This window comes from Oncorhynchus mykiss, chromosome 15 (assembly GCF_013265735.2).
Source record: "Oncorhynchus mykiss isolate Arlee chromosome 15, USDA_OmykA_1.1, whole genome shotgun sequence".
NCBI lineage: Eukaryota > Metazoa > Chordata > Actinopteri > Salmoniformes > Salmonidae > Oncorhynchus > Oncorhynchus mykiss.
In genome coordinates, this window is record NC_048579.1 from 14941776 (window position 1) to 14967117 (window position 25342).

General features: G+C 44.0%; 1 protein-coding gene across 5 annotated transcripts in view; it reads right to left on the reverse strand.

The window, feature by feature from the left end:
- LOC110490927 (phospholipid-transporting ATPase IB) overlaps nt 1-25342 on the reverse strand; it is a 97490-nt gene that overhangs the window by 21376 nt on the left and 50772 nt on the right. For 4 of the 5 annotated variants that reach the window (XM_036943828.1, XM_036943827.1, XM_036943829.1 and 1 more), the window contains 6 exons: nt 23286-23458; nt 11907-12090; nt 11546-11656; nt 4287-4361; nt 2906-3028; nt 951-1029 (listed from right to left, as the gene is read on the reverse strand). In XM_036943828.1, the coding sequence (XP_036799723.1) occupies nt 951-1029; nt 2906-3028; nt 4287-4361; nt 11546-11656; nt 11907-12090; nt 23286-23458 (745 nt within the window). The remainder of the gene's footprint in view (nt 1-950; nt 1030-2905; nt 3029-4286; nt 4362-11545; nt 11657-11906; nt 12091-23285; nt 23459-25342) is intronic. The other variant, XM_036943830.1, reaches the window with a different exon arrangement.

Sequence of the window (25342 nt, forward strand, 5' to 3'; positions counted from 1 at the left end):
AATGATGTGGGTAAAACAAAGCGTGAATTAAAAGTCCGTATCTCAGAGCATCGCAGCACCATTAGGTGTAAAAACTTTACTTATCCAGTTGCGGCCCACTTCTTGGAGGCAGGCCACTTGATTTGGTCTTTGCGTTATATTGGCATCGAACATGTCACCCACCCTAGGAGAGGGGGTGACCTTGATAATTTATTGTTAAAACGAGAGGCTGCCTGGATCTTTAACTTAAAGACCCTTGCTCCCTTCGGTCTCAACGTAGACTTTGATCTGAAGCCATTCTTGTGATTATTGTGACTTTGCCATTGTAATTGTTTGTAAGCTTGTGTAACCTAAAATGAATCTATGATCGTATGCTATCCATTTGTTGATTGTATGCTGTTCTTTGTATGCCATTTTAATAATTGAGAATTAACCAATGATATTAGGCCACTCTTGGCCATGATTACAGACACCTGTGTCTTTTGACACTACATAAACGAGTAATCCCGCAGTGTTTGTGATTATACCCTGATGACGGCTTGGCTGTCGAAACGTTGGTAATTACATTTTTGCATCTGAGCTCCTAGAGTGTGCAGCTCTCTTTTATTTTCAACTTTTCTACTCCGCTAGCCAGCACCTCGCCTAAATAGGTGTGCGTTTATTTTTCTTCTAGAACCTTCAGGCGTTTGGAAATTGCTCCCAAGGATGAACCAGACTTTTTACGATATACCATTTTTTTGTGAGGTCTTGGCTGATTTCTTTTGTTTTTCCATGATGTCAAGCCAAGAGGCACTGAGTTTGAAGGTAGGCCTTGAAATACATCCACAGGTACATCTCCAATTGACTCAAAGTGCAGAGTGCACGTGTGCGAGTGAATATGTCTAGCAGAGTGCACGTGTGTGAGTGAGTGTCTCTAGCAGAGTGCACGTGTGTGAGTGTCTCTAGCAGTGGGTGTAGGGACCACTACTTACCATGTTCTAGAACTTTGAGTGGAAACCAGAAGAGAATAATGGAATGGATCAGAGCATTTATACAGTGACCCCAAAACACCTGAGAGAGGGATGGAGAGAGGGAGAGAGAGAGAGAACAAGAGAATGAAAGAGAGCGAGAGAGAGAATAAGAGATGGATGGAGAGAGAATGAAAGAGGGAGAGAGAGAATGAAAGAGAGAATGAAAGAGCGAGAGGGCAGTAGTAGTGTCAGTAAAAACCAAAGCCAAAACACTCAAGAGCCCACAGAAAAACAGTGTTCAGTAATACAACTACCACTATGTATTCACCATCGCTACTAACCAACTGCCCTACACCTGCGCACACACACACTTTCTACCCCTAAATTAATGATTTCCTTATTCTCATTAGAGTTGCCATGTGGATGGCCCAGTCTCCCTGCCACCTTGTTTACCTGCAGGATTCCAAAACAAACACCAGGTATCAAACATCCATCACAGAGATATGGACACAAGCCCCAGACATGACCCATCAAACACTGAGCTATGGGAGAACATAACCATGACAATCATAAACTACATGACCAAAAGTATGTGGACACCTGCTCGTCGAACATTAGTGAGGTTTGGCACAGATGTTGGGTGATTAGGCCTGGCGTTCAGATTCATCCTTAAGGTGTTTGATGGGGTTGAGGTCAGGGCTTTGTGCATGCCAGTCAAGTTCTTTCACACAGATGTCAACAAACACTTTCTGTACGGACCTCGATTTGTGCACGGGGGCATTGTCATGCTGAAACAGGAAAGGGCCTTCCCCAAACTGTTGCCACAAAGTAGAAAGCACAGAGTAATCTAGAATGTCATTGTATGCTGTAGTGTTAACATTAAGGGGCCTAGCCCAAACCATGAAAAACAGTCTCAGAGCAATATTCCTCCTCCACCAAGCGTTACATTTGGCACTGTGCATTGGGGTAGGTAGTGTTCTACCTGATCAGCCAAACCCAGAATCGTCCGTCGGACTGCCAGATGGTGAAGCATGATTCATCACTCCAGAGAATGCGTTTCCACTCATCCAGAGTCCAATGGCGGTGAGCTTTACAACACTCCAGCCGACATTTGGCATTGCGCATGGTGATCTTAGCCTTGTGTGCAGCTGCTCGGCCATGGAAACCCATTTCATGAAGCTCCCTACGAACAGTTATTGTGCTGACGTGATTCCAGAGTCAGTTTGGAACTTGGTGGTGAGTGTTGCAACCGAGGACAGATGATTTTTATGTGCTACACGCTTCAGCACTCGGCAGTCTCGTTCTGAGCTTGTGTGGCCTACCACTTCGCGGCTGAGCCGTTGTTGCTCCTAGATGTTTCCACTTCACAATAACAGCACTTACAGTTGACCGGGGCAGCTCCAGCAGGGCAGAATAACAGCACCAGGGCAGCTCCAGCAGGGCAGAATAACAGCACCAGGGCAGCTCTAGCAGGGCAGAATAACAGCACCAGGGCAGCTCCAGCAGGACAGAAACGTGACGAACTGACTTGTTGGAAAGGTGGCATCCAATGACGGTGCCACATTGAAAGTCACTGAGCTCTTCAGTAAGACCATTCTACTGCCAATGTTTGTCTATGGAGATTGCATGGCTGTGTGCTAGATTTTTATACACCTGTCAGCAACGGGTGTGGCTGGAATACCCAAATCCACTAATTTGAAGTGATGTCCACCTACTTTGTGTATATATATATAGTGTAGCTTTATTTCAGATGATGCAATAAATGTTCATATAGGCCTACAAGTTGTGAAACTCTAAACTAAACTCGACCTCTGTCTAAACTCAAATTGTTTCATTCATAGTGTTCAATGTTCAAAAACGTTCCATATGTTTGTCCATTAATAATTATGGCAGTGTGTGTGTGCACAGTATTTCAATACGATTGAAAATGTAAAAAAGTGGTCTGTGCGTGTTTGTTTGTTTGGGTGTGTGTGTACCTTGGTGTTGAAGCCCTCAGCGTTCTGGGTGATGCTGTATAGCTGGGGGAAGCGGAGCATGTTCTGCTGACTGCATGGCCGGTCAAAGATCCCCAGAGTGAAGGGAGGCAGCGCTGTGAAGATCTGACACACACACACACACACAGTACAACGTAAGACACCCAAACAAACACTATGATCGATTGACTTTCAGAAATTCCGACTTACTCCGTTGGCTGTTTTTATCGGTCGCACAATCAGCACAACAATCTCAGTGACACAATCAGCACCACAATCACAGTGACACAATCAGCACCACAATCACAGTGACACAATCAGCACAACAATCACAGTGACACAATCAGCACCACAATCACAGTGACACAATCAGCACAACAATCACAGTGACACAATCAGCACAACAATCTTAGTGACACAATCAGCACAACAATCTTAGTGACACAATCAGCACAACAATCACAGTGACACAATCAGCACCACAATCACAGTGACACAATCAGCACCACAATCACAGTGACACAATCAGCACAACAATCACAGTGACACAATCAGCACCACAATCACAGTGACACAATCAGCACAACAATCACAGTGACACAATCAGCACAACAATCTTAGTGACACAATCAGCACAACAATCTTAGTGACACAATCAGCACCACAATCACAGTGACACAATCAGCACCACAATCACAGTGACACAATCAGCACAACAATCACAGTGACACAATCAGCACCACAATCACAGTGACACAATCAGCACCACAATCACAGTGACACAATCAGCACAACAATCACAGTGACACAATCAGCAGTAATTCCACCACTTCCAAACAGCTCACACAGAGTCGAGACATGGAAAAAGAGGGAGAGTGAAAGAGAGGGAGGGAGGGAAGGAGAGATTGAAAGAGAGAGGGAGGGAGGGCAGGAGAGATTAAAAGAGAGAGAGGAAGACAGGGAAAGGGAGGGAGAGATTAAAAGAGAGGTAGGGAGGGAGGGAAAGGGAGGGAGAGATTAAAAGAGAGAGGGGAGGGAGGGAAGGGGAGATTAAAAGAGAGAGGGGAGGGAGGGAAGGGGAGATTAAAAGAGAGAGGGGAGGGAGGGAAGGGGAGATTAAAAGAGAGAGAGGGAGGGAGGGAAGGAGAGATTAAAAGAGAGAGGGAGGGAGGGAAGGAGAGATTAAAAGAAAGAGAGGGAGGGAGGGAAGGAGAGATTAAAAGAAAGAGAGGGAGGGAGGGAAGGAGAGATTAAAAGAGAGGGAGGGAGACAGGGAAAGGGAGGGAGAAAGGGATCAAAAATATATAGAACGTGGGGGTGTAAAGGACAGATCCAGAAAGAGTGAGACAGAGAAATGCACAGTATGAATAAAGTGGACACTCACCACGTTGTAGAGGCCAATACACCAGCGTTCAAACAGGATCTGTCCAGAGAAGCCGTTCACAAAGGCAAACCACAGCTGGACAAGAGAGGGATGATATAGGATGAGTGAAATGAGGGAGCATGGAATAAATTGATTAACAGGGATAGATAGAGGATAACCACGTAGCCCTTGTGCATACATTGACTTCAGAAATGATTCAATTCTCTTGACTTTTTCCACATTTTGTTGCGTTACAGCCTGAATTTAAAATAGATTACATTTAGATTTTGTGTCACTGGCCTACACACAATACCCCACAATGTCAAAGTGGAATAAAGTATTTCTAAATGTTTACAAATGAATAAAAAATGATAAGCTGAGTCAATAAGTATTCAACCCCTTTGTTATGGCAAGCCTAAATAAGTTCAGGAGTAAAAATATGCTTAAGTCATGTAATAAGTTGCATGGACTCACTCTGTGTTCAAAAAAAGTGCTTAACATGACTTTTGAATGTCTACCTCATCTCTGTACCCCACACATAAAATGATCTGTAATGTCCCTTAGTCGAGCAGTGAATTTCAAACACAGATTCAACCACAAAGGCCAGGGAGGTTTTCCAATGTCTCTCAAAGAAGGGCACCTATTGGTAGATGGGTAAAAATAAAAAGCAGACAATATCCTTTTGAACATGGAGAAGTAATTAATTATCATTACAAAGATACAGGCGACCTTCCTAACTCAGTTGCCGGAGAGGAAGGAAACCACTCAGAGATTTCATCATGAGGCCAATGACGACATTAAAACAGTTAGAGTTTAATGGCCGTGATAGGAGAAAACTGAGGCTGGATCAACAACATTGTAGTTACTCCACAATACTAACCTAATTGACAGAGTGAAAAGAAAAAAGCCTGTACAGAATAAAACATATTCCAAAACATCCATCCTGGTTGCAACAAGGCAATAAAAAAATGTGGCAAAGCAATTCACTTTTTGTCCTGAATACAAAGTGTTATCTTTGTGGAAAATCCAATACAACACATTACTGAGTACCACTCTCCATATTTTCAAGCATAGTGGTGGCTGCATCATGTTATGGGTATGCTTGTAATCAGTGGCAACCAGTCAACTGTTTTGAGCCCCACCTATTTAGGCACCTGTTTGTTTGTTTTATGTTGTTGCCTATTTTGCATGTTATTTGGTGATGTCACATATCAGTTTGCAAAGAATGTAAAACAATAAAGCCGCATACAACCTTTTTTTGCTTTATTGAGTAAGGCAGCTCCAAAATGCAGGTGTTTCAGCCTAGCTCAGTGCTTTATTGAGTAAGGCAGCTCCAAAATGCAGGTGTTTCAGCCTAGCTCAGTGCTTTATTGAGTAAGGCAGCTCCAAAATGCAGGTGTTTCAGCCTAGCTCAGTGCTTTATTGAGTAAGGCAGCTCCAAAATGCAGGTGTTTCAGCCTAGCTCAGTGCTTTATTGAGTAAGGCAGCTCCAAAATGCAGGTGTTTCAGCCTAGCTCAGTGCTTTATTGAGTAAGGCAGCTCCAAAATGCAGGTGTTTCAGCCTAGCTCAGTGCTTTATTGAGTAAGGCAGCTCCAAAATGCAGGTGTTTCAGCCTAGCTCAGTGCTTTATTGAGTAAGGCAGCTCCAAAATGCAGGTGTTTCAGCCTAGCTCAGTGCTTTATGTGGTGGTGGGGCAACCAGCGGAAAATACGGAGCGTAGGGGTTGGTAACGTTCTCTAGTTGCGGCGTGATTGGCTCAGTGTTCTGTAATGGGGACACTACGTCACTGCAAAATCTACGGGTAGAGCTAAAAAATCAAGTCGACAATCTACTGGCAAATCCTTTTCAATCCTTGTCATAAGATAAACAATGAAGAGAAATTATAGATAAAACGTATCGGTGCTAATCTGCTATTGGACATAAACATTACACAAGTTGGAAATCGCAAATTCAACAATAAGTGGTTTGGAAAGAATAAGTGGCTAACTGCAAGCAAGGGTTTAAGGGTCTCTTTTCCAGGCTTAAAAGGATGAACATTTAACATTGGCCATGCTGTCAATCCAGCATGATTTATGCCGCGCTCAAAACAACTTGAAACTCGGAAATCTCAGACTTCAGTGAGTTCAAGACAACTGGGAACTCGGAAAAGAATGAGGTCTGAGTGGGAAAACACGTTTTGAACGGTCATCGAACTCGGAATTGCAAGTCGGGAACTCAGGCCTATTTCTAGAGCTCCAACCTGAAGATCACTGATGTCATCGTGATTCAACCTTGTTTTTTCCCCAGTTTCCCAATTGTCTTGAAAGCACCATAAATCCAGAGAATTCCAGACTTTGAAGACAAAGTTTGATGACAAAATTTGCCCACGAAGTACTGCCACACCACCTTCCTGTTCAAGTGAGCACAGCACAACAAGGTGTCCAAAAATGTCTTGTATGCTGCTGCATAAATTATGTAATATGCCAGGGAGATATGTATACTGTAGCTAAGAAAGTAATACTTAGTGTATGTTGTGTATTAAGCTGTTAGTAGCCCATGTGCCTCACCATAAAAATGTGGTCTTTTTAAATCTTAAATGTTGCCTACTGTTCTGACTTGGTGGTGCACATGTAGCCAATAACCTCTTTTAGAGTAATGTAATCATTGAATATTGTAAGAGCTTTCATTGTCTGCTAATGTGAACATTGGCCACTGTGAAGTCAATGGAGAACAAGAGCACCTCCTCCCAGCTGCCCACTGCACTGAGGCTAGGTAACACGGTCACCACCGATAAATCCATGATTATCGAAAACTTCAATAAGAATTTCTCAACGGCTGGCCATGCCTTCCGCCTGGCTACTTCAACCTCGGCCAACAGCCCCACCCCCCCCGCTGCTCCTCGCCCAAGCCTCTCCAGGTTCTCCTTTACCCAAATCCAGATAGCAGATGTTCTGAAAGAGCTGCAAAACCTGGACCCGTACAAATCAGCTGGGCTTGACAATCTGGACCCTCTATTTCTGAAACTATCCGCCACCATTGTCGCAACCCCTATTACCAGCCTGTTCAACCTCTCTTTCATATCGTCTGAGATCCCCAAGGATTGGAAAGCTGCCGCAGTCATCCCCCTCTTCAAAGGGGGAGACACCCTGGACCCAAACTGTTACAGACCTATATCCATCCTGCCCTGCCTATCTAAGGTCTTCGAAAGCCAAGTCAACAAACAAGTCACTGACCATCTCGAATCCCACTGTACCTTCTCCGCTGTGCAATCTGGTTTCCGAGCCGGTCACGGGTGCACCTCAGCCACACTCAAGGTACTAAACGATATCATAACCGCCATCGATAAAAGACAGTACTGTGCAGCCGTCTTCATCGACCTTGCCAAGGCTTTCGACTCTGTCAATCACCATATTCTTATCGGCAGACTCAGTAGCCTCGGTTTTTCGGATGACTGCCTTGCCTGGTTCACCAATTACTTTGCAGACAGAGTTCAGTGTGTCAAATCGGAGGGCATGCTGTCCGGTCCTCTGGCAGTCTCTATGGGGGTGCCACAGGGTTCAATTCTCGGGCCGACTCTTTTCTCTGTATACATCAATGATGTTGCTCTTGCTGCGGGCGATTCCCTGATCCACCTCTACGCAGACGACACCATTCTATATACTTTCGGCCCGTCATTGGACACTGTGCTATCTAACCTCCAAACAAGCTTCAATGCCATACAACACTCCTTCCGTGGCCTCCGACTGCTCTTAAACGCTAGTAAAACCAAATGCATGCTTTTCAACCGATCGCTGCCTGCACCCGCATGCCCGCCTAGCATCACCACCCTGGATGGTTCCGACCTAGAATATGTGGACATCTATAAGTACCTAGGTGTCTGGCTAGACTGCAAACTCTCCTTCCAGACTCATATCAAACATCTCCAATCGAAAATCAAATCAAGAGTCGGCTTTCTATTCCGCAACAAAGCCTCCTTCACTCACGCCGCCAAGCTTACCCTAGTAAAACTGACTATCCTACCGATCCTCGACTTCGGCGATGTCATCTACAAAATGGCTTCCAACACTCTACTCAGCAAACTGGATGCAGTCTATCACAGTGCCATCCGTTTTGTCACTAAAGCACCTTATACCACCCACCACTGCGACTTGTATGCTCTAGTCGGCTGGCCCTCGCTACATATTCGTCGCCAGACCCACTGGCTCCAGGTCATCTACAAGTCCATGCTAGGTAAAGCTCCGCCTTATCTCAGCTCACTGGTCACGATGGCAACACCCATCCGTAGCACGCGCTCCAGCAGGTGTATCTCACTGGTCATCCCTAAAGCCAACACCTCATTTGGCCGCCTTTCGTTCCAGTACTCTGCTGCCTGTGACTGGAACTAATTGCAAAAATCGCTGAAGTTGGAGACTTTTATCTCCCTCACCAACTTCAAACATCAGCTATCTGAGCAGCTAACCGATCGCTGCAGCTGTACATAGTCTATTGGTAAATAGCCCACCCATTTTCACCTACCTCATCCCCATACTGTTTTTATTTATTTACTTTTCTGCTCTTTTGCACACCAATATCTCTAGCTGTACATGACCATCTGATAATTTATCACTCCAGTGTTAATCTGCAAAATTGTAATTATTTGCCTACCTCCTCATGCCTTTTGCACACATTGTATATAGACTCCCTCTTTGTTTTCTACTGTGTTATTGACTTGTTAATTGTTTACTCCATGTGTAACTCTGTGTTGTCTGCTCATACTGCTATGCTTTATCTTGGCCAGGTCGCAGTTGCAAATGAGAACTTGTTCTCAACTAGCCTACCTGGTTAAATAAAAGGTGAAATAAAAAAATAAAAAATTATACACCCCCTTTATTTATCCTACGGTTCTGACTTGGTGTACAGGGAGAACACTGTAAGAATGGCCCATGTTCTGAATTTTGTCGGTGTACATTTCAAAGTGCTGAACGAATAGTTATATTGACTATGTCCCTCCTAGCTCGCTCATTAATGTCTTAATCGAGATTAAGGATTGCCTCCGCCTTTATGCCATAGTTTGTACAACTCAATTGTCAGTAGAAAGCAAGTCAGCCATATCAGCTATGTATTTTTAAAAGGCAGTAAATTAGGCTGAATGTTTGGCTGCCAGACAAGGCTCCACTGATAGCCAGGTGTATCAGTGGTAAGGTGTTAGCACTGCTGTTGGGACAGCTTTATGAAACAGTTCGTGGGCACCGTTTGTCACCGTTATAGTGCAATTAATGTATTGCTTAGTGTTGTGTAGTGGATTTACTGGCATGCATCTAAAGAAAAAACTATTTTGAGTGTGCCCCAGCAAGATTTACATGCTAAAATCGGGGAGTGGGGGGTTTTTCAGGATAAAAAAATAATGCCAAGAGTTTGCAAAGTTGTCATCAAGGCAAAGGGTGGCTACTTTGAAGAATCTCAAATATAAAATATATTTTGATTTGTTTAACACTTTTTTGGTTACTACATGAGCAAGTGTGTCCAAACTTTAACTGGTACTGTATATATATATTTTTTGTATTTAACTCCCTTTTTTCTCCCAATTTCAATTACAATCTTATCTCATCGCTGCAACTCCCGAACGGGATCGGGAGAGGCGAAGATCGGGTCATGTGTCCTCCTAAATATGACCTGCCACACAGCGCTCCTTAACACCCATCAGCTTAACCCGGAAGCCAGCTGCACCAATGTGACGGAGGAAACACCGTTCAACTGACGACCAAAGTCAGCCTGCAGGCGCCCGTCCCACCACAAGGAGTCACTAGAGTGCGATGAGCCAAGTAAAGCCCCCCCGGCCAAACCCTCCCCTGACCCGGACGACGCTGGACCAACTGTGCGCCGCCCTATGGGACTCCCGGTCACGGCAGGTTGTGACACAGCCTGAGATCGAACCCGGGTCTGTAGTGACGCCTCAAACACTGCGGTGCAGTACCTCAGACCGCTGCTCCACTCGGGAGGCCCATGTATTTGATTTGTAATAAATCTGCAACAATTTCTAGAACAATGTTTTCACTTTGTCATTATGTGTGTAGATGGGTGAGAGAGAATAAATATATTGAATCCATTTTGAATTCAGGCTGTAACACAACAAAATGTGGAATAAGTCAATGGGTATGAATACTTTTTGAAGGCACTGTAGATTACAGATCTAGGATCAGTTCACACTACCCAATGCTAAAGGTATCCACAAAGAGTAAAACATCCATCCATACAGAGACACAGACTGATCAGAGTGTGGTGAGGTTCCTGGAGCATACAGTGGAGCACCTGCCTGCTCTGCCAACCCCCACCCCCCCCCAAAACACACCACTCTGTATCTCTGCTTTGTGGACAGAGAGTGTCTATGCCCCTTGACGTACAGATCTCTACAGGCAGCCAATCACATGTGATAATCACACATCCTTAGACCTGAGGGAGAGGGACATTGTGGTAGAATGTTGAGGGTCTGCACCTGCTGGCCTCCTTAATGTTAGACAGAGAAGGGGGCACAGCTGACAAATCACCCTCATGATGGTGGAGCCTTCCAAAATGCCCCTGACCCCTCACACACACACAGTCCCTGACCGACCATGTGTGTGTGGGTGTATGTGTGTGTGTGTGTGTGAGACAGAAAGCAGACACCAGAGGAGCACCTCATCCGTCATTGTCAAACATTTCGACAAACAGCTGCAAAATGTCTCTGTTAATGTGTGTGTGTGTGTGTGTGTGTGTGAGAGAGAGAGAGAGAGAAAAGAGATTGGTCTAAGGAGGGAAAGGGAGTTAGTCTCTCTCCAAATGGGTCCAGCTTCTACTAATGTTGTTTTAAATAGTAATACATCTTCAAACATTACTGGATGGCATTTATAAGGTACAGTCTATATGTGGGAGGGGTGATGGGGAGGTGAGGGTTGAAGGGTGGGAGAGTTGAAGGGTGGGCGAGGTGAGGGTTGAAGGGTGAGAGAGGGAGGGAGGGAGGTTTGAAGGATGAGAGTTGAAGGGTGGGAGAGGTGAGAGTTGAAGGGTGAGAGAGGTGAGAGTTGAAGGGTGAGAGAGGGAGGGAGGGTTGAAGGGTGGGAGAGGTGAGAGTTGAAGGGTGGGAGAGGTGAGAGTTGAAGGGTGGGAGAGGTGAGAGTTGAAGGGTGGGAGAGGTGAGGGTTGAAGGGTGGGAGAGGGAGGGAGGGTTGAAGGGTGAGAGAGGGAGGGAGGGTTGAAGGGTGAGAGGTGAGGGTTGAAGGGTGAGAGAGGGAGGGAGAAGTGAGGTTTAAGGAGTGGGACGGTGAGGGGGAGGGGTGTGTCTTACCTCTATGATGTAGAGAACCACATTCTTATAGAAACAGTAGAGAATACACTTAGTGACACGGTTATAACTCCACGCCCCATGGACCAGCAACAACTTCTCTAGGTAGGAAAACTAGTAACAGAAAGAGAGGGGGGTGAGTGAGAGAGAGAGAGAGAGAGAGAGAGAGAGAGAGGGGTGGTGAGAGAGAGGGAGATACAGGGTGAGACAAAGAGATAAGCAGTAGTAGACACCTGAGTGGTAAAGACAGATAAACAGAGAGAGAGATTCCTCTGGCTCTCACAGAATACTTCAACTAGCTTCTCCCGCTCCCTTTCCCCCCCTCTTCCGTTCTCTACTTAGTGTGTGTGTGTGTGTGTGTTACCTGTGCGATGGAGTAGTCCGAGGAGTTGGTTGCCTGCATGCCCTCGTTGCCACTGATGCCAACTCCTACATGGGCAGTCTGGATCATGCCCACGTCATTGGCCCCATCTCCTATGGCCAGAGTGATGGCCTTCACATGCTTCTTCACCATGTCCACTATCTCAGACTTCTGGAGGGGAGACACCCTGGAGAGAGAGAGAGAGAGCGAGACCAGTTCGAAAAAAGTTACAACAACATCAACGACCAAAAGTAAAAGATGTCTGGAGACTGGAAAAAACAGACAGGGTAAGATACAACCAGAAAAAATATGTTTTATTGAGATAAACTTGGGAGGACATATACAGGATACTACCCTCCACAACAAAACCTTCACTCCAAATCAAAACTCCAAACCTACAATGTGATTTTGGAAAACATTTCCTGGAAGGATTCCATTCCTAGGATTCCTCCTACTACTAAGATTCTTATTTCCAAGATATACAGCAAATGCTCTGGCAAACAAACAGGTTGACTAAGAAAATAAATACAGAACCGTACTTATATCAACGAATTGGCGAGGGCACTAGAGCAGTCTGCAGCACCGGGCCTTACCCTACAAGAATCTGAAGTCAAATGTCTACTGTTTGCTGATGATCTGGTGCTTCTGTCCCCAACCAGCGATGGCCTACAGCAGCACCTACAGCTGAAGTTGGAAGTTTACATACACTTAGGTTGGAATCATTAAAACTAGTTTATCAATGACCATATTAGAGACACATATTTCCCTCAGATTACACAGACCCACAAAGGATTTGTAAACAAACCCAATTTTGATAAACTCATATCTACTGGGTGAAATACTGCAGTGTGACATCACAGCAGTAATATTTGTAACCTGTTGCCACGAGAAAAGGGCAACCACTGAAGGACAAACTCTTTTATGTTTATTTATTTTCACTTTTGTACTTTAACTATTTGTACATTTGACATTTGAAATTACTTTATTATTTTGGAACTTTGAGTGTTATGTTTAATGTACATTTTTATTGTTTATTTCACTTTTGTTCATTGACAAATCAAGTGAAGTAGATCATGTGTAAACAGCAAGAGAGCGAGAGATCTAGTCTCTGAGACCAGGCTGACTGTTGAGTCACTCTGTCACGCACACAGACCGACAGACACACCTCAGAGAGCAGAGGCGCAGCTCGTCTATCAACATCGACTTCTCCAGCCAAATCTCTCTGAGGGTTTCCCCTCGGAAATTGTGTGTGTGTGTGAGAATGCTAAGTGGACCACCCAGCTCTGCAGCTTCAGCTTGACCGGGCTACGGTCTTGCTTAGAACACACAGGGCATCTTTATGACTCATTGGCTTCCCCCTGGCCTGCAGTGTGTGTGTGTGTGTTTGTGTGTGTGAGATAGAGAGGTTACATGCTGGTGTAGAGATTTGCTCCATACCCACCCAGGCCCGCTCCCTCTTATCCCAGAAAGACTGTTCCTTGTTGGGGCTTTAAATCACTGTGGGTCCTGGTCTGACTACAGGCCTATAAAACAGACATACAGATAGTAACAGGAGCCATGTCTTCCACAGGCATACTGTCTGTTATACACGCACACACATAAACAGTCTGTTTAAGTTTGAGTTTATTTTATTTGTACAGGGACAGTGTACATTAATCAACGTTTCAGTAAAAGTGCCGGTTTTAGCCAGCCGGCTAATTTTCAACCGCAGTCCCTGGGCAGGTTATTAAAAACAATTACAATATAGACAATAGCAACATAGGACAAGCAAGACGTAGCATACAGACAGAGCAACATAGGACAAGCAAGACGTAGCATACAGACAGAGCAACATAGAACAAAAAGCAGCAAGACAAAATTCAAAAGCAACAAAGTGTTTCCACACCTCACAAGCTACAGACAACAGACATGGAAAGCAGCAACACACAGCTAGGGACCATGTTCACAAATCTGATTGACCTTTAGCCATATCTTCAAGCCTTTTGTGAAAGTGTGATATGTGGTGCAGTTATGCGTGTCTGGTGGCAGTGTATTCCAGACATGGGAAGCTCTCACAGAGAAAACAGATTTACTAAAGGTGCTTTTCCTTAAGGGAACTAACTATACAGTCACCTCTCATGGCAGACCTTGTGGATCTGCTGCCATATGTTTGGGCTTCCTGTTTAACAAAAATACTGAGTGGAGGGGGAGGAGCCAGACCATTTAGGATCTTGAATATAAGACATGCATCGGTGTATTGCACAAGATTCTCCCAACTCAGGAGCTCATGCTTTCTGAGGATGTAACAGTGATGATGGCTATTGGGCTTCCTATCAAGCACTTTGAGAGCCTGTTTGTAGACAGACTGAATAGGTCTTAATGTTGTACACCAAGCTTGGGCCCAACTAGTCAAGCAGTATGTTAAGTGGGGGAGTATCATAGATTTGAAGTACAGTTTTGCTACTTATGTAGTCAAACAATTTCACATAAATCAGAAATTAGCTAGGTTGAATTTGAGAAGGCAGATCATTAATGTACAGGCTGAACAGGAGGTGCCCCAGTATTGACCCTTGGGGCACTCCCACATCATAGCTAAGAGTGGGCAACAGCTCATTGCTCACTCTGACACACTGAGTTCTGCCTTCAAGGTATGATTTCATCCATCTCAAGTCATCAGGGGAAAAGTTGAACTTGGACAATTTTGTGATGAGAATCTCATGGTTAACAGTATCAAAAGCCTTCCTTAGGTCCAGAAACACAGCCCCAACAATGCCCCCTTTGTCCATCTTGGACTTCACATTTTCCAGAAGAAAGCAGTTGGCCGTTTCTGTGGAGTGTTTCGCTCTGAAGCCAAACTGCATGGAGTGTAATGTGAAGGGGCTGTTGTTGAGGTGGGCAATCAGTTGTTCTGCTACACACTTTTCAACAACCTTTGACACCACAGGTAGTATACTAATGGGCCTGTAGTTACTCACGTCAGCAGGGTCGCCTGATTTAAAGATTTTAAACCCTTGGAAACACCCCGAGACCAATAGATGTGTTGGTGACCTTAGTAATGGGGCCAATGAGTGACTCTTTGTAGTTTTTAAGCAAAGTAGAGTCCAGCCCAAACACATATTTGGCTTTATAGTTCTTCAGTGAGCTAATCACCTTGTTCACCTTTGACTCAGAAACCTCCCTTATAATGAAGACAGGTTGAGTGTAATTCACTGGCTCTGAGCCCAAGAATCCAGTGGAGTGGTTCTGTGTTAGGACCTTGACAGAGTCAACAAAGCAGGAATTGAAGGCTGTTGCTATTTCGACTGCATCCTGTGTTAGATTGTTATTCACCATGATTTCTAGTCTTTTTGCAGTGTTACTATGGTCTTTCCCTGTTCACTTTTTTAGATTCTCCCAGATCAGTTTAGAATTTCCCTTTGCTTCACCAATTATGTTAATAAAAAAGTTTGCCTTGGCCTGTCTGATTTCTTTCATCACCTTATTTCTCAACATGGTGAACCTACGTCTTGTCATGCTCTAATTTGGATCTTAGGGCTATTTTTAGAGCATAATCTCGTTCTTTCATCAATTTCCAGATTTCTCCATTTAGCCAAGGAAGAGTGCTCTTTTGGCCAGGTTTGGATTTGATTTTCTTTAGGAAACCATTTATTGTAGTCTGAATTGTGGATAGAAAAACCTGACCATCAGCTTCCACATTTGTATAGGACAAGAGATCATTCCAGTTAATTCCCTTAATTCCCTTTTCAAAATGATTTAATTGACTCTTAGGTATTCTGAGCTGATCAGGCTTGCTACCAGTAGAGATGTTAAACCTGTTCTTGGAAAGCTTTCTGGCTATGAGTGTCAGATTATGATCAGACAGCCCAGTAACCATATTGAATGATTTAGTCACTCTCTCTGGTTTATTACTGAACACCAAATCAATCTGTGTTTTAGAACAACAAGTCACCCTGGTTGGTCCTTTAACTAGCTGTGTAAGGTCAAAGGTTTTCTTACAAGACTTGTCTTCATAATTAGTGTTAAAATCTCCCATTAAGATGACCTATTCCCAAAGTCACATTCCCTAAGCATGTTATTAAACTGATCAAAAAACAGACTTTTGGTGGAAGGTGGCCTATACATTCCAATAAGGGTAAAAGACATTTGGGGAGACAGTGTAACGTTTCACGCTGTGAAATTCCCTAGTCCCTTTCCCCTGGGCTCCTCATCTCATTGTCTGTGTGGAGACAGAACCGGTTTAAGAGACAGACAGGGTTACAGGTTAAGAGGGTGAGTACCTCAATCAGCTATCATAATGACTGAACTGCTACATAAATCAATTAGTGGGAAGCGGTTCCCCTAAACCAGGCTTTCCCAAACTCGGTCCTGGACTCCCCCTGGGTGCACATTTAGAAAACCTCCCCTAAACCACTGATACAGGGGCCAAGATATTTCTATCCACGTAATGGTTCAGGTTAGGAGCTGGAGAAGTCAAATCTAATCCTAGATATTTGGTTAAGGCAAACTTTTACCTTGGGAATTGGCTCTAAATGGAAGCAATTTTGGTTATTTTAAGCCCGGCAGTGATTCATGGTTTCCTGCTACCTGATGGAAACCACTAAACAAAAAGCTCATGGAGTTTGTGTGTGAAGTCTTACTGTTGCTCTGCCAACTCTTCCTGCATCGCCTTTCATTTGTTCTTTCTGTCTTCAACTCAACTTCAACCCACTTGTCTTTTTAGCTCTCGCTTTCCATTTCCAATAATTATCATCATCTTTATGCGTTTTGGAATTGATGTTGTTGTTAGTTCTCGCTCTCAATTCAACGGGGATTTATTAGCATGGTCTCTTTCAATTAAGATGGGTTTTATTAGCATGGGAAACATGTTTACATTGCCAAAGCAAGTGAAATAATAAACAATAAACAAAGAATGTCAACAAAAACATTTGAAAATCTACAGTAAACATTGCACTCATACAGGTTTCAAAGGGATTAAAACATTTCAAATGTTATATTATCAGCCATGTGTTTTAACAATATGCAAATAGTTGTAGTAGGAATAATAGGGGAAGATGAGGAAACAGATAAATATGGGAGGTATTTACAATGTTTTGTTGCCCGTTTACAATGTTTTGTTGCCCGTTTACAATGTTTGGTTGCCCGTTTCTCATGGTAACGGGCCACAAACCTTGCTGCTGTGATTGCACATCGCGGTATTTCACCAACAGATATGGGAGTTTGTCAATGTTTGATTTGTTTTCAAATTCCTTGTGGGTCTGTGTGATCTGTGGGAAATATGTCGCTCTCTCTCGGTCTCTCTCAATTAAATTTAAGGGCATATTCGGCATGGGAAACATATGCTAACATTGCCAAATCAAGTGAAGTAGATAAACAAAAGTGAAATAAACATAAAAAATGTAACAGTTTACATTACACCCACAAAAGGTCCAAAAAGAATAAAGAAATTTCAAATATCATATTATGTGCAAATAGTTAAAGTACAGAAGTGAAAATAAATAAACATAAATATGGGTTGTATTTACAATGGTGTTTGTTCTTCACTGGTTGACCTTTTCTTGTGGAAACAGATCACAAATCTTGCTGCTGTGATGGCACACTGTGGTATTTCACCCAACATATATGGGAGTTTATCAAAATTGGGTTTGTTTTCGTTGTGGGTCTGTGTGATCTGAGGGAAATGTGTCTCTAATATGGTCATACAGGAGGTTAGGAAGTGCAGCTCAGTTTCCACCTCATTTTGTGGGCAGTGTGCACATAGACCTGGCTCTCAAGAGAAGACAGGCTTTCTACGACAATAGTAAGGCTATGCTCAACAGCAAGGCTATGCTCACCAAGTCTATACATTGTCAAAGCTTTCCTTAAGTTTGGGTCAGTCACAGTGGTCAGGTATTCTGCCACTGTATACTCTCTGTTTAGGGCCAAACAGCATTCTATTTTGCTCAGTTTTTTTGTTAATTCTTTCCAATATGTCAAGTAATTATCTCTTTGTTTCCTCATAATTTATTTGGGTCTAATTGTGTTGCTGTTCTGGGGCTCTGTGGGGTCTGTTTGTGAACAGAGCCCCAGGACCAGCTTGCTTAGGGGACTCTTCTCCAGGTTCATCTCTCTGTAGGCGATGGCTTTGTTATGGAAGGTTTGGGAATCGCTTCCTTTAAGGTTGTTGTAGAATTTAACAGCTCTTTTCTGGATTTTGATAATTAGTGGGTATCGGCCTAATTCTGCTCTGCATGCATTATTTGGTGTTTTAAGTTGTACACAGAGGATATTTTTGCAGAATTCTGCATGTAGAGTCTCAATTTGGTGTTTGTCCCATTTGTGAATTCTTGGTTGGTGAGCGGACCCCAGACCTCACAACCATAAAGGGCAATGGGTTTTATAACTGATTCAAGTATTTTTAGCCAGATGCTAATTGGTATGTTACATTTTATGTTCCTTTAGATGGCATAGAAGGCCCTTCTTGCCTTGTCTCTCAGATTGTTCACAGCTTTGTGGAAGTTACCTGTGGCACTAATGTTTAGACCGAGGTATGTATAGTTTTGTGTGTGCTCTAGGGAAACGGTGTCTAGATGGAATTTGTATTTGTGGTCCGGGTGACTGGACATTTTTTGGAGCACCATTATTTTTGTCTTACTGAGATTTACTGTCAGGGCCCAGGTCTGACAGAATCTGTGCAGAAGATCTAGGTGCTGCTGTAGGCCCTCCTAAGTTGAGGACAGAAGCACCAGATCATCAGCAAACAGTAGACATTTGACTTCAGATTCTAGTAGGATGAGGCCAGGTGCTGCAGACTGCTCTACTGCCCTCACCAATTTGTTGATATATATGTTGAAGAGGGTGGGGCTTAAGCTGCATTCCTGTCTCACCCCATGGGCCTGTGGAAAGAAATGTGTTTTTTCCCCAATTATAATGTCGTATGTTTTTCCCCAAACACTACTTTCCATCCATCTGAATAGCAGACCCTCATGTGCCATATTGAGTCAAAATCTTTTTTGAAATCAACAAAGTATGAGAAGACTGCCTTTGTTTTGGTTTGTTTGTTTGTCAAGTAGGGTGTACAGGGTGAATACGAGGTCTGTCATATGATATTTAGGTAAAAAGCAATTTTGACATTTGCTCAGTACATTGTCTTCATTGAGGAAATGTAAGAGTCTGCTGTTAATGATAATGCAGAGGATTTTCCCACGGTTGCTGTTGACGCATATCCCACGGTAGGTATTGGGGTCAAATTTGTCGCCAATTTTGTGGATTGGGGTGATCAGGCCTCGGTTCCAAATATTGAGGAAGATGCCAGAGCTGAGGATGATGTTAAAGAGTTTAATAATTCTCCATGTTGTTTGTTTGTTTTCCTATTTTCCCAGAAGTGGTTAGAGTCTATGGATTCTTCAATTACATTGAGCTGATTTCTGACATGCTGTTCCTTCTTTTTCCGTAGTATATTTCTGTATTGTTTTAGTGATTCACCATAGTGAAGGCGTAGACTCAGGTTTTCCGGGTCTCTATGTTTTTGGTTGGACAGGTTTCTCAATTTCTTTCTTAGGTTTTTACATTCTTCATCAAACCACTTGTCATTGTTGTTCATTTTCTTCGGTTTTCTGTTTGACATTTTTAGATTTGATAGGGAAACAGAGGTTAAATATACTGTTTAGGTTTTCTACTGCCAGGTTTACACCTTCACTATTACAGTGGAACGTTTTACCCATCAAGATGTCTAAAAGGGATTGCATTTGTTGTTGCCGAATTGGTTTTTGGTAGGTTTCCACACTACTTTCCTTCCATCTATAGCATTTCTTAATATTATTCAGTTCCTTTGGCTTTGATGCCTCATGATTGAGTATTGCTCTGTTCAAGTAGACTGATTTTGCTGTGATCTGATAGGGATGTCAGTGGGCTGACTGAACGCTCTTAGAGACTCTGGGTTGAGGTCAGTGATAAAGTAGTCTACAGTACTACTGACAAGAGATGAGCTGTAGGTGTACCTACTGTAGGAGTCCCCTCAAAGCCGACCATTGACTATGTACATACCCAGCGTCCGACAGAGCTGCAGGAGTTGTGACCAGTTTTTGTTGGTAATGTTGTCGTAATTGTGCCTAGGGGGGCATATGGGGGAGGGAGTGCTGTCACCTCCAGGCAGGTGCTTTTCCCCAAGTGTGCTGAAGGTGTCAGGTTCTTGTCTGGGTCTGGCATTTAGGTCGCTAGACTAGTACATGTCCCTGGGCCTGGAAATGAATACATTTAGGTCGCCACAGACTAGTACATGTCCCTGGGCCTGGAAATGATTCATTTCCCCCTCCAGGATGGAGAAGCTGTCTTCATTAAAGTGTGTGGGGGAGGGGGGGGGGGGGGATCTAGGTAGCACACAGATATAGGTCTCTCTCTCTCTTCGCTCTCGCTGATAAATGATAACCCAGTGGAGATGATACAACAGCCATAACATACACACAAACAGCAGGAGAGGATCACAGCCACCTCTACCATGAGAGGGCCGGGGGGGAGCAGGAAGAAAACAGAGGAACAAAAAGAGGGGGAGGGAGGAATGGAGCTATTTTGTAAGGCCTTGGAGACCCCAGTCCGGATATGGCTTTTATGCTAGGGAGAGTCGATTACTTCCCTCCTCACACACACACACACAACTGTCACAGCAGTTTGACGTGGAAACATACATTCATTCATACATTGTATGAATGAAGGGACAGATGGAGGCAGTATATATACATACATACATACATACATACATACATACATACATACATACATACATACATACATACATACATACATACATACATACATACATACATACATACATACATACATACATACATACATACATACATACATACATACATACATACATACATACATACATACATACATACATACATACATACATACATACATACATACATACATACATACATACATACATACATACATACATACATACATACATACATACATACATATATATACACACATACACACACACAGTTGAAGTCGGAAGTTTACATACACCTTAGCCAAATACATTTAAAACTCAGTTTTTCACAATTTCTGACATTAAACCTAGTAAAAATTCCTTGTCTTAAGTCAGTTAGGATCACCAATTTATTGTAAGAATGTGAAAATGTCAGAATAATAGTAGAAAGAATTATTTATTTCAGCTTTAATTTCTTTCACATTCCCAGTGGGTCAGAAGTTTACATACACTCAATTAGTATTTGGTAGCATTGCCTTTAAATTGTTTAACTTGGGTCAAATGTTTTGGGTAGCCGTCCACAAGCTTCCCACAATAAGTTGGGTTCATTTTGGCCCTTTCCTCCTGACAGAGCTGGTGTAACTGAGTCAGGTTTGTAGGCCTCCTTGCCCGCACACGCTTTTTCAGTTCTGCCCACACATTTTTGATAGGATTGAGGTCAGGGCTTTGTGATGGCCACTTCAATACCTTGACTTTGTCGTCCTTAAGCCATTTTGCCACAACTTTGGAAGTATGCTTGGGGTCATTGTCCATTTGGAAGACCCATTTGCAACCAAGCTTTAACTTCCTGACTGATGTCTTGAGATGTGTCTTCAATATTCAATATATCCACATAATTTCCCTGCTTCATGATGTCATCTATTTTGTGAAGTGCACCACTCCCTCCTGCAGCAAAGCATCCCCACAACATGATGCTGCCACCCCTGTGCTTCACGGTTGGGATTGTGTTCTTCGGCTTGCAAGCCTCCCCCTTTTTGTTCCAAACATAACGATGGTCATTATGGCCAAACAGTTCTATTTTTGTTTCATCAGACCAGAGGACATTTCTCCAAAAAGTACGATCTTTGTCCCCATGTGCAGTTGCAAACCATAGTCTGGCTTTTTATGGTGGTTTTGGAGCAGTGGCTTCTTCCTTGCTGAACGGCCTTTCAGGTTATGTCGATATAGGACTTGTTTCACTGTGGATATGGATACTTTTGTACCCGTTTCTTCCAGCATCTTCACAAGGTCCTTTGCTGTTGTTCTGGGATTCATTTGCACTTTTCGCACCAAAGTATGTTCATCTCTAGGAGACAGAACGAGTCTCCTTCCTGAGCGGTGTGACGGCTGCACGGTCCCATGGTGTTTATACTTGCATACTATTGTTTGTACAGATGAACGTGGTACCTTCAGGCGTTTTGGAAATTGCTCCCAAGGATGAACCAGACTTGTGGAGGTCTACAATTGTTTTTGGCTGATTTCTTTTGATTTGTCCATGATGTCAAGCAAAGAGGCACTGAGTTTGAAGGTAGGACTTGAAATACATCCGCAGGTACACCTCCAATTGACTCAAATGATGTTAATTAGCCTATCAGAAGCTTCTAAAGCCATGACATCATTTTCTGGAATTTTCCAAGCTGTTTAAAGGCACAGTCAAATTAGTGTATATAAACTTCTGACCCACTGGAATTGTGATACGGTGAATTATAAGTGAAATAATCTGTCTGTAAACAAATGTTGGAAAAATTACTTGTGTCATTGCCAAAGTAGATGTCCTAACCGACTTGCCAAAACTATAGTTTGTTAACAAGACATTTGTCGAGTGGTTGAAAAATGACTTAATGGACTCCAACCTAAATGTACGTAAACTTCCCACTTCAACTGTGTGTGTGTGTGTGTGTGTGTGTGTGTGGTGGGATAATAGCAGTAAGTGAGTCATGACTTTGACATTTCCATGTGGTGCGGTGTATTCCATTAACCACTGAGATCCATGCCAAGATTTTATGATCTACAGTCATTTACTAACACTATTAAAAAACAACCAGATCCTTTAGTCAGCACCAAGCCCAAAACACACCCCCCAGCCCAAAACACACCCCCAAAGCCCAAAACACCCCCCCCCCCAAGCCCAAGCCACACACCCCCAAACCCAAAACACACCCCCCCAAGCCCAACCCCCCCCCAAGCCCAAAACACACCCTCCCAGGCCCAAAACACACCCCCCCCAGGCCCAAAACACACCCCCAAGCCCAAAACACACCCCCCAAGCCACATACCCCCGCCAGCCCAAAACACACCCCCCCAAGCCCAAAACACACCCCCCCAAGCCCAAAACACACACCCCCAAGCCCAAAACACACACCCCCAAGCCCAAAACACACACCCCCAAGCCCAAAACACACCCCCCCCAAGCACAAAACACACCCCCCCCAAGCACAAAACACACACCCCCAAGCCCAAAACACACCCCCCCAAGCACAAAACACACACCCCCCAAGCACAAAACACACACCCCCCAAGCACAAAACACCCCCCCCCCCCCAAGCCCAAAACACACCCCCCCAAGCCCAAACACCCCCCCCCCCAAGCCCAAAACACCCCCCCCCCCCCCCCCCCCCCCCCCCCAGAGCAGATGCAGAATAGGATGTGTGTGCGAGTGTGTCTCTTACCTGCAGCAGATGACGGCCTTGCAGGACAGGGCGAGGTCTAGGAAGGCTTGGCGGAGCTCGAAGGACAGGGCGTATTTCAGGGTCTGTCCATCGATGATCAGAGCCAACTCATTCTCCTTCCCCAGAGAGTCACCCAGAGACATACAGTGAGCTGTCAGGGTGGCACGTGTTGCCTGGGGAGGGCAAGAGAAAGAGGGGATTCAACACACACACACACACACACACACACACGATATATATTCTTCATCTACAGGTTTTAAGCAGAAATGGAGATGCAAAAGTATACAATCGAAAATAAACACACACACTTCTTACACGTACATGAACAGGCTGGAGAGAGTGAGACAGTAGAGGGACAAAGAGAGAGTGAGACAGTAGAGGGACAAAGGAGAGAGTGAGACAGTAGAGGGACAAAGAGGAGAGAGTGAGACAATAGAGGGACAAAGAGGAGAGAGTGAGACAGTAGAGGGACAAAGAGGAGAGAGTGAGACAGTAGAGGGACAAAGAGAGAGTGAGACAGTAGAGGGACAAAGAGAGAGTGAGACAGTAGAGGGACAAGGAGAGAGTAAGACAGTAGAGGGACAAAGAGAGAGTGAGACAGTAGAGGGACAAAGAGAGAGTGAGACAGTAGAGAGACAAAGAGGAGAGAGTGAGACAGTAGAGGGACAAAGAGGAGAGAGTGAGACACTAGAGGGACAAAGAGAGAGTGAGACAGTAGAGGGACAAAGAGAGAGTGAGACAGTAGAGAGACAAAGAGGAGAGAGTGAGACAGTAGAGGGACAAAGAGGAGAGAGTGAGACAGTAGAGGGACAAAGAGGAGAGAGTGAGACAGTAGAGGGACAAAGAGGAGAGAGTGAGACAGTAGAGGGACAAAGAGGAGAGAGTGAGACAATAGAGGGACAAAGAGGAGAGAGTGAGACAGTAGAGGGACAAAGAGGAGAGAGTGAGACAGTAGAGGGACAAAGAGAGAGTGAGACAGTAGAGGGACAAAGAGAGAGTGAGACAGTAGAGGGACAAAGAGAGAGTGAGACAGTAGAGGGACAAAGAGGAGAGAGTGAGACAGAGGGACAAAGAGGAGAGAGTGAGACAGTAGAGGGACAAAGAGAGAGTGAGACAGTAGAGGGACAAAGAGAGAGTGAGACAGTAGAGGGACAAAGAGAGAGTAAGACAGTAGAGGGACAAAGAGAAGAGAGTGAGACAGTAGAGGGACAAAGAGGAGAGAGTGAGACAGTAGAGGGACAAAGAGGAGAGAGTGAGACACTAGAGGGACAGAGAGAGTAAGACACTAGAGGGACAAAGAGAGTGAGACAATAGAGGGACAAAGAGGAGAGAGTGAGACAGTAGAGGGACAAAGAGGAGAGAGTGAGACACTAGAGGGACAAAGAGAGAGTGAGACAGTAGAGGGACAAGGAGAGAGTAAGACAGTAGAGGGACAAAGAGAGAGTGAGACAGTAGAGGGACAAAGAGAGAGTGAGACAGTAGAGAGACAAAGAGGAGAGAGTGAGACAGTAGAGGGACAAAGAGGAGAGAGTGAGACAGTAGAGGGACAAAGATAGCCCAACATTGTGAAAGGATTGAGTGAAGCAGGGAGAAGGAGATATCCATATCTTAATAATGAGGTTGCTGCTCGGGGCAATATGAACCTCTATACATAAGTAGCAACACAATCTGTGAAACACACTGATACCCAGGCACAAATCACACACACACACACACACCATGCGTGCAGCCCTGGTTGTGTTTGTTGGATCTGTTTATTGGGCTTTAGTTTGGGGCAGTTTTGAAGGAGTTGTTGATAATAAAGGAACAGACTAATAGAGAAAACAAACATCCCATTGCCTCTAATGAGAACCATGTGGCCAGGCAGACACACACCACCACACAGCCCACACACACTTCCAGGAGAACACACACACACGATACATACTTAATCCATACACAAATACTTTTATAGAACATGTATACACTGTACATTCAAACTGTAAACAGACACTTTCACGTCAGATAGACAGACATTGATCATCCTAATATTTCTAAATTCCATTCTTTTACTTTTT